This window comes from Chelon labrosus, assembly GCF_963514085.1.
Source record: "Chelon labrosus genome assembly, chromosome: 13".
Classification (NCBI taxonomy): Eukaryota; Metazoa; Chordata; class Actinopteri; order Mugiliformes; family Mugilidae; genus Chelon; species Chelon labrosus.
In genome coordinates, this window is record NC_140346.1 from 6,292,220 (window position 1) to 6,302,753 (window position 10,534).

The 10,534-nt window shown below is 42.5% G+C and overlaps 1 protein-coding gene across 1 annotated transcript; it reads right to left on the reverse strand.

The window, feature by feature from the left end:
• Positions 1-679: 679 nt before the first annotated feature.
• On the reverse strand, positions 680-9,316 carry LOC311497755 (galactosylgalactosylxylosylprotein 3-beta-glucuronosyltransferase 1-like; the record flags this gene model as incomplete). The annotated part of the gene is made up of 5 exons (XM_084558127.1): positions 8,996-9,316; positions 6,488-6,559; positions 5,871-6,382; positions 874-1,170; positions 680-736 (listed from the first exon to the last, which is right to left on the reverse strand). Exons 1-5 carry the CDS (start codon positions 9,105-9,107, stop codon positions 680-682), a joined length of 1,050 nt encoding a protein of 349 aa, XP_084414253.1. The 5' UTR covers positions 9,108-9,316.
• Between the last annotated feature and the right edge of the window lie 1,218 nt (positions 9,317-10,534).

Below are 10,534 nucleotides of genomic sequence, written 5' to 3' on the forward strand. Positions count from 1 at the left end.
TCCAGCCCCTCGCTCAAGTGTGTGTGTGGATGTGCCAGAGTACATGTGGGCAGAAATATAATCAATGATGTCCAACTTTTCAGCAACAGCTGTACTCATAATTGACATTCTGACCATTAGAAATGCATCGTACAGTACACGGACTTCTCCCCTACGCTGAAGGAGACTTAGTTGGACTTACAGTCTAGCTCAGAGGAGTTTAATCTGTTTCATACAGCCTGTTTTCTCGATTGGGAGAAAGGGAAGTAAGCTCTTTTGTGGTAAACAAATACCAATTATGTTATAAGGAGATTATAAGTGACAGGCTTCTCTTATAATAGGACTGTGGTTCAGCTTCTCTGCAAGGAATAGTACGACAATTTGGGGTCACACGCTGGCCAGTGTTTGAGATGAGAAGATCAATAACACTCATCGTCAGTATACTCTAAATATAAAACTGCAGACTGTTAGATTAGCTCAGCGTAAAGATAGGAAACAAGAACCGGCTCCAAAACCACCACCTCTAAAATGTCTTATGTAAGGCAAGAATAACCACACGCTCAAGGAAAATGTCAAAGCCTTCCTCGTAATAATTCATAATCTTCTGTCCGATAGTGGAGGCTTCTTGTGTTTAATAGTTTCTCCAGCCTTCTTGAGTCATTTATTTATGGGAAGCCACACTCACTCGCCCCTTGTTGTGTTATTGCCTCTGAGTAACACAGTCCTGCTGCACCATCAGCGCTGAGAGCTTGCAGCGCTGTTAGTGGCGTAAAGCTACAAAAGTTCCATTACACAACTTGTGAAATTATTCCCTCTGTCAAAATAAGCGGCGTGCACTTCGAATAAAGCGCTGAAGTTAAATTTAATATCGGTAAATGTAAAAAGGAAAATCACCTTAGTGCAATTGGCAGCTTTAGGCTCCAGGTCGTTGAGTGTGACCAGTTCCCGCAGCAAACTACTCTCCTGGTAGCCTCCCTTCACCCCTCGAAGCTTAAAATACGCCTGTGGCTTGAAGAGGATGAGCCTCAGGTTGATGGCAAAGCCGGCCATGTCGATGGCAAACGGCCGATGGGGGTCGAACACCGTCTTCCAGCCGTAGACCTTTCCAGCAGCGTTGACCTTGGGCGACTCGTACCGCAAGCCGCCCACAAAGGCCACGGGCCACACCGAAACTTTCCGGGTCGACCTCATCTAGCGGGAGGAGAGTTGAGGGGAGTAATGGAGGAGGGAAGAGAGTGAATTAGTCATCTGAGAACGCGAACATGACAGTCAGGCACAGCGTTTGAGCATCAGCCGTCAGCATTACAGCAGAGCACGGACGGATGGTTTTCGGAGCTGGTGCTATTATTCATGCTGAAAGAGCCGCGGATATTGACCAAGCCATTGTGCCCTGTGCGGGCGGCTGAGGCACTGCGAGATGAAGGCAGATCACACGCAATGTTCAACAGCCCTGCCCTACAATGGGATAATGAGGCTCTACCATCTTTAAAGGGAGTAAACACGGCCAGCGCCAAGAGGGTTTGAAGGAACCAAGCCATTAGAGCAAGTGGCTCTGGCTGCTGGTTGGCTGAGACTCTTTAAGGTAGACCATCGTTTCTTTTCTTTTTTTTTTTTTGTCCTTTAATCTTCCAGCATCAAACGGTTTTGCCGCCCTCTCCTTTGTCTGCTGCTCAGAGAGTCTTTGCCATCCTAGCGTGAGCTGCTACAGTCATAAAAGGTACACTTTTATAATGAGGGGAGAGGAAGGTTTAGAGACAGCACGGTCATTTAATCAAACTCAGTGGAGCAGAAATAATGATGCCGGTGCTTCTCTAGTGAAGGTCTACTTAAAACAGAAGTGTGTGAAAGTGCATTTACAGTATCCAGTACGTACATCTATAAGACATGCCATGTACACTACTAGCTTGTGGACATGGGTATTAGTTGCGTGCGTTCTGTGTGAATCATATGCACGTGTCTCTCCTCACATGTGTTAGATTGGTGAGGGATTCAGCGGGCTGCTGTGTGGTCAGGTCAGCTGACCAAAGTCTGATCAGCAGCTCGGGGGATTATGGAATCCATAGATTTGAGCTTTAGGGAAAAACAACTGGGCGACTCACCCAGATAATATTTGGCGGGATGCCCCGTGTAAATGAACTCTGGGATAAAGGAAGATGGTGTGCTGATAAGCAGGTGTCCATTTCATAATGCGGCGAGAATTTCATACAAAAAGGGCGTTTTCAGCCAACACCATCGCTCATCACATTCTTATTCTGTCTGTTCTTCGTCCCATGTGATTTGTTATATACATATGACATAATACAAAAAGAAACAATAAATCCGACTCTTTGCAGGAAGCGTCGAGACGCTTGTCACTTTCCCATCTACACTGAAAAATTTAAAATGAATGCTCCGCCCGATTTTTCTGTGGGGAATATCAGCTGGAGCAAAAAACAGCGCAAGTCTCTGTTTTGCTGGCAGCCGAGCAGATAAAAAATGCAACCGGGTTCGCCGCGTCCCATCGTGGTGAATGCGATGCGAGTTTTGGGTTCAGAGTTGCTCCAGTTTATGAGCGCACGTTTAAGCTCTGTTCCCTGCTCCACTTAGCGAGAAACCTGCAGAGACAAAGTCCCGTGTTGGGGTGTAGACGGGAGGAATGAAATGATACTGTACGTCCCAAATTGTAACACAACAAAAGACGGGCATCCAGGTACATCAATACGTCATGAGGATGCAGAGAAGATAAGAAACCAGAAGAACCATCATCCCCTACTGCAGCTGGTGGAGTCTGTGAGCTGTAATTTTTGTTCAATGATTAAAACTGTCCTATTAAACTGTATTTTACAGCCAGTAAGAGACACAATGAAACAGAAATATATAGAACATCATTTGCATTTGCAATATAAAATACAATTTGCATTTCAACATCTAGTTTTTAGATGCATTAGAATTTTAAATAAGGTGTCTTAACACAGCAGAGTTGTACTATATGTCATAAGTAGTTTTCTCATCCTTTAGTATACTAAGTAATATTTTGGTTGTCCCATTATTGCAGTCTATGTCATTACTAAATGAATCATGATTTAATTGCTAACAGCATTATAAACATTTAAACAAGCGCAATATATTTTCATAGCATCTATCGTTTAAATATCATAGTAATATTGATGCTCATTCATTCATTCATTTTGCTCCGTTCTGTTGGATGTTAGTGGCTGACAGTTTTTTTAAAAGGCAGACAATGGGAACATAAGGACAGAGAGATTAAAAACAGCACGCTCTAAACAGTAAATAAGTATGCGGTAAGGAAACCCACCTAAACATTTCTTATGAATTTCTCCTCAATAATTCATGCAGTACTTTACAGGCATGTACTTTAAATCAAATGAATTTTTCATTAAAGCCTGTCCTAAAAAAAAAAAATATGCTACTAATAAATGCTGCGTGAACGAAAGACTTGAGATTGTATTTAGACTCTGGAGTAGATGTGAACTGGTGGTGACAACAGCATTGTAGCAGCAGATGCTATTGATGTGTATTGACATATATGGGGGGGGGGGGGGGGTCCCCTGTTGAATCCTCTTTACTGCATGTCAGTAGCTGAGATGCCTTGAGCAAGCACCTAAAGTCCCCCTCTGCTCCCTCTGATATGGCTTCCTGCTCCAAGAGTGCTTGCTTGAATAGGTTATATGCAGAGAACAAATTCCTTGAATGTGTACACATATGATTTCCATTGCCCTTTAGACAAAACGTTGACGTCATTGAAAGATTACTTAAAAAGATGAAGTACTTGTGTTATTTGAATATTATTTGAAAATCATTTGAATAAACAGTTAAGCAAAGAGTGTAATATATTTTGCTGCAAAGTTGTGGCATCTTTGCCCTACCATTACTTCACCACGTGCACAAAACCTACATTTTCTGTGTTTTTCATGTACCCGTTTAGCCTAAAGGAGATCTAGAGTGCTGTGCTCCATGGCCACAAACTGACTGCCAACTTGTTAAGGCAGCGGTGGCTCAAAGGTTAAGGCTCTGTGTTATTGATCAGAAGGCTGCGAGTTAGCCCTTCTGTTGCGCTGTCAGTGTTGCAGCGGTCTTCTCCAGAGACATCGTATCGCCGTTGCCCCTGCGCTCTGATCCCAGCTCCCTATCGAGGCCGGCAAACCACATGTAGAAATGTCACAGCGCTGTAAAGTATATGTTACGGAAAAAAGAATTCCTCTTCATCTGGGTTTACACTGTGCGGGGCGAGGTGCAGATGTACATGAGCCTTATCATGTTATTATTATTTTCTAGCTGGGCTTGAAAATATATTGTACAATTGTAATGTAAGTCAAAGAATTTGGATTAGCCAAGACAAAATGATCTTTTTCAAACTCCCTTTCACGCTGAAGGAGTCACCCATACATCTATCTGCTGAGACGCCCAGAATATTTACTAGATCTACTGTGGTTTCAGCAAACTGTTCTGCAGTGGCAGTCAGCACTTTGTGTTCTGTCTATCTGGCTGTCACCTTCTCTTTTTCCCTCATTCTTTTTCTGTCTCTCTGCGATTCTCTCTCTGTCTCTCTCTCTCTGTCTCTCCCCTCCCCTTAGGGCCGTTACTCTGGCCCATAAATAGGCCTGTTGGAGGTGATGGAGGGCCTCTGAGGGAGACGGAGCACTTTGGCCGATTCCCAGAGAAACGTAACGACAGGCCCCGTCAATACCCGACGCTCCATTTACTACGGGCCCTGTCTGCAGCGCTAACAAGACTCGAGGCTAATACTCGAAGGACTCAGACCGTGTCTGCTCAGGTAATTCAGCTGATGTCAAGATGGATGGTCTGCGATGTACTGATTACACGCGCAAACTTCTCTCCACTGGCTCCAGACCCCTGCCTGTGCTTGTTAAGCGCTAAAAGAAATGTCGCGAGTGACATGGAATTTATAGCTAATATATACACCTCAAATGCCTCATGCTAATTAGATTATCAACAACTTGCACTACACACTGTTGTGCTGCCTGCACAAAATACTGTCTCTGTTTATTTATTCATTCATCTACGTTCATACTTACTTCTGACTGTATATCTAATAGTACATATCTTATCTTGTATTTTTCACTTGTTTATATTTGCATTTAGATGCATATTCATTTAACATTTAAGACTGGTTTTTAATTGGTATATATTTTTTGTATTCAGCTGCTGTCACACAGCAATTTCCCTCCTGGGATCAATAAAATCTATCTATCTATCTATCTAGACAGTGAACATACAATATGCTGTATGTCTCCTACAACATACTGTGCCTGTTATATATTAGTATTAGTATATACTTAATGTTAATTGACACATGCAGAGGTGCATGCTTGTATAACATGCACATAAACACGGTGACAAAGGTGCTGTGAACAGGCCCTACAGAAAGGCTGCTTTTAGGCAGATGATACTTTTAGATATTGGCATTTAGATTGTCATGAATACTACTGACATTTGAGTTCATGCGTCAGGTTATGGTAAGAATCTGAGAAAGACATTTGCTTTATGTATTTCTTAGCATTTCTCTTCACTTTAGTACCAGGGCATCCAAATCACCTCTTAAAATCGTGAACACCTGCCAGATTAACATTGTTGTGTAGCATTGTCCTTGAAAAGAAAAAAAAAAGTTTGCCATTGGTGTCGTTTCCCTCGACTTACATGTCAGAAGAGAGCCATATTTTATTGAAATGCCTTCAAGTTATATTTTACAACGACAATAAAACCTTTCAGATACGAGCGTTTATTGTCGATAAGCAGGAACCTTGTGTGTTTGAGCACGTTCTGGTTATCCCACCTGCGTTTAAAGAATTCAGAAGAGTTTGTAAAAAATGCATGACGCGAACATGAATGAAAGGGCAGCTGCAGCAGAGATGATGTTCACCAGCACTAACCTCTTCAAACAGCTCCAGGCTGTATGTGTTGTCGTCGTCAGCAAAGTAGACTATTCCAGCTTGGCTGCTGTTGGCGTTGAAGGTCTCCCTCAGCCACCGCAGGGCCAGATTCCGCTGCATGGTCCCCCTGGGGATTCTGGGGTCCCGTGTGTCACCTCGCAGTTTATAGTTCCTGGGCGTCTCTACATTGAGGTGGGTGTAGTTTAGCCCTGTTTCTCGGAGGAGTCGCGTCACCAGAGGCGTTCTCCTCTGCGAGTCCTCCACCAGGATCCAGTGCAGGTTGGGTACATGGAGGAAAGTGTTCGCTAGGCGCGTCAGCTCCGCCTTCTGCACTGGTCGACTATACGTGGGGGTGATGATGTGGATTGTAGGCAGCACATCGGACCAGGGCGGAGGCCGCGTGTACACATACTCAGTCCTCACCACCTCCACAATGTCCTTATCTGAGGCACAGTATTCCTTGGAGTCCTGTGCCTGGCCGCCTGCCTCCCTCTTGCCCTCGACTCCATCATCTGCAGATACGGGGATAAAAAGACACGTAAGGCATTAGTGCAACCTTGAGCTGCCCTTTGTATATTTGCCTCAGGTGACTTAAACCCAATGGGGGTAAAGTGTACCTGAGAGCCGGTGGTGGCGGACTGCAAGCCTCTCTGGAATGATAAAGATCTCTTTTACTAGGTGGTGACAGGCTGCAAAAAGTGAAAGCAGGCACCGTGAGAGGATAACACAGCTGATGGACAGAGAGACAGCGCAGAGCAGAGGGGGTGTAGAGAGGAGGGGGGGCTGCTATTCCCTCAGCGTTGCCTTTGGGCTTTTCTTTATGAAGAAAGAAAATGCAGGTATGTGTATCCAGAAGACATGCCCTCTTTTTATGTCCAGATTCCACCACTGACTCCATCGTCCCCTGCCTTTTCCTGTCGCTTTCTATAGCTCACTATGATACTTTCCTGCAGTATACACATCATAATAGTCTTAGTGTTTGCATTTAAAATATATTTTGCAGGGCGGCACAGTGGAGTAGTGGTTAGCACTGATGCTTCGCAGCAAGAAGGTTCCAGGTTTGAATCCAGGCATGCTTCTGTGATATTGGTCTTTGCCTTCTTTCACTTTGAAAGCTTTTGCAGGCAAGTAGCAGTCACCTAACGCTGGATTACTACTTCTGTCTGTTACTGAGCACAAGGTCATTCTGGCTCACAGATACCCGCAAACAAGCATTTAAGAATCCTGCACGATACTGTGCCCACTCAAAAAAAAAAAAAAAAAGAGAGATCTGCCCTGATGTGCGTGTAAGAAATGTGAAGGAGATATTATGTATGTATCTCCACCTGTACAAACAAAGCTGCAGACTGTGTCTGCACACAGTTTAAATAATAGAAAAGGGTTTTGTTTTGTGACAGCATTTTTATAAGAAACCTTGTGTCGTTTTTAGGGCGCATTTTAGGCAATCCGACTAAAGCTGAATAATAGTGTTTCAACACACTTTGTGACCAAAACAAGCATCACTGATGGATGTGGTAGGATGTCATCTTGGAGTGGAGTAGATGTTTTGTTGGATATCATTTTTTAACCAGGATTTTTACCACTACTCTAGAGGTTCACACACGAGAGTCAAGGAAAGGTAGATGTTGCATCTCTATCTATATCTGTAATTTGAACTACTAAAGCACATGTTATTCTATTTTTTTCCCCCATGTGTATAAAAAGGCACCTTATGAAACACTTGCCTGTAACAATAGTGATTGAATCATACATATTTGTGAAGTCAATTCTGCATTATAGTGACAAAGACTGCGATAAGCTGGCCTGAATAGTCTGATTACGATGAACTGGATATGATTGTAGAATCATTAAAGGTTGTTAATCTCTTTTCATTGTGCCACTGCTAATGGCAGTCCTCGTCACTGTTCTGCTTGAGCCCTGTCCACACCTCCAACGTAAAGAGGATTTTTCTGCAGCACATAGATTAACGCAATCTGCTGATGGCCAGATGTTCAGCGGAAGCTGCCAGGGAACATGCTGCCAAAAAATCCTCCAGCTTCTCTTTTAGGAGCACGCAAGAGGAGGCCTGTAGGCAGAGTTTGGTCAGATAACACAGGCCCCAAACTAATTTTTAATTTATTCTTCATTGTGTTTTGTCGGTCCCAAGAGACAATACATAAATGTGTTTAATTGAAAACCTTACCATACAATTTAGATATGGCTTTGAAGGAAACGTAGGATTCTTTTTAATGAAAGCACCTATGTAGCTAATCACACAGTAGTTTAAATATTTAGGTAACCCGCAAAAACAAATTACTTCCAATCATGTGTAAATGATCTGCCTTGGGTCATTTGAATGAACCTGTTTTGATTGTTAACCCCTGCATGTGCATTTGTGACATTATAAGAAGAGGGCAAACAGCTCCATTGATTTGCTGTCGCTCTAATTTGGGTGTGTTTACTCTGCAGCATTCTTGACATTTAACACTGCTGGTTTGTGTCCTCCGGAGATGATTAATGACTCAGACTGGTCTGCAAACATGATATTAGACGCGAGATATTCCGGGAAGCTAATTGAGAAGGAGCGATTATTATTTCAAACTGCTGATTCAAAAATCTCTGAAACTAATTTGCATTGAATTTGAATGAGACACAACGGGGAAGAAACCAAAATGGATCAAAGTGACAGATTCTGATTCTTTACACTGCATGCTGTGTCTGTGGTGTCACACCAAGAAGAATATATGGATTGATGTGCCAAGACATGTGAGTTGATTGAATTTAGCAGTGAAAGGATGTAAGTTTGTAACATGATGCAATGAGCAAGATCTTACTGACAAAAGAAAAATTAATGCAGGTTAGGCACTGCTAAAATATTACCACTGAGTATATGAAGTAAATAATAATTTATTACAGTTGGTATGTGATGGAAGGTCTTAACAATCCTCACTAATGAGGTATACAGTGCCTGGATGAGTGTTATTAGGTTCTGATGAAGCTGATGGTCATGGCCAGTGAGTGCCTGCATGAATGGCCTGTTGTCTAAACCTAAAGTGCAGTGTTAGGTACGAGGACCCACACCAAGATTGAAATTGCCAGGGGAGTGCAGTGTAGTGCAATGCAGTGTAGCGCAGTGTAGTTCGTACCCTTGCGGATGGCGAGGAGTGGAGCTATAGCGCTTTGGTGCCAAACAGTGATGAGGAGAGTCCAGGGTAACACGATCAACACGATGGCAAGAATATCTCTTCTCTTCGGCATCTCCAGGATTGGTTATTTGGCTCGGCATTACCTGGACAGAAAGGATGGATGTGTTATAATTCTGCTTTTCACAGCACAAAGAATTTCAGATTAACCTAATGTGAGAGAAAAAAAACCTTTAAAAGAAATTGAATTAAATAGCCTGCACCAGATTCAAGCAAATGCATATCTTGATGAATCTCAATTACATGGAAATGGGTAGCACATTCCCAGCAGCTTGATTATAATTATCTGTCTATAAAGGACACTTTGAAAAATGTGAAGACTCAGATGACACAGAAAGTGAGTAACAGTTTATTCAGAGTTGTAAAAACCAAATACAGCAGCATAAAAGCTTTTTCCAGGCCAGAGATCATTACCAATGAGATGACTGAGCAGGCTCTAACATCCAAACAGAAGTTAAAAGAAAAAAACAAGGTTTGATTTTTAACAGCAACTAAGTGTTAAACCGTCAACAAAAGGAAGGTCAGAGACTCTGGACGATGCCATGGACCAAGAGATTGGACTCTCTGCCAACCCGATGAGCTCATCAGTGCTGTCACTGAAGGCGGGGTGGTGACTGCATGCCCAGTGTTGAAAATATACACTGGCCAAATGGCAGGAAGCGATGTCACCAGACTGCGAGCTGACTATTTGGCAAATGTGCCCTTCACTCTCCATTTCATTTGGTTCATTTTGTTCATTTGAAACATCAAGTTGCATCGTGAAATGCATAAAACTGATAATAACACAAATTATTAACACACGTGTGAAACAATATGCCACCAGTTCGTAATGCTTGTCTTAAGGCAAGGCAAAAAAGTACAGTGGTAATGAAAGGTGGAATTAGTTTAACAATCCAAAACCTTTTTTTTTTAAATCTATTTTTGCTGTTGTTTTTTTACTAACCTATAAACATGTTTATTTCTGAGCATTCTTTATGCACATGTAGGTAAGGTATTTGGCCAAAGGAACAATGTCACATCTATATAGCGCTTAAGAGAGAGAGCGGTAGGCTACCCAGTGAGGAAAAAAAAACACAAATGGAAATATTTGAATTCAAAACCAAATTGTCACCTTAATCAAATTATATAGCCAATAGTAATATTTAGTTGTCCATTTTTAATACAGCCAATTTAACGAAATATCTTCCATCATTTACCACTTCCTGATTTGACAGAAGGTCTAGTTTTGAGATTTTTTTAAGGTTAAGATATATAACCTTCCATTCTTGGCTTTTCACACAGAGAAAAGATCCCAATAAACGGACCGCGGCCATACAGCGTTGACTGTACAGTTGACGCAGCGTAGAAGAAGAGCAACAGCATGAACCCGTGGCTCACTAGCGCCCTCTTCCATGAGGCAAAAGTACTGGCTGCCTCATCTCGTGCTTTTTCAGCGCGGTTTAATGTCAGATTAACAACACTAAATGTGTTATACGGTATACC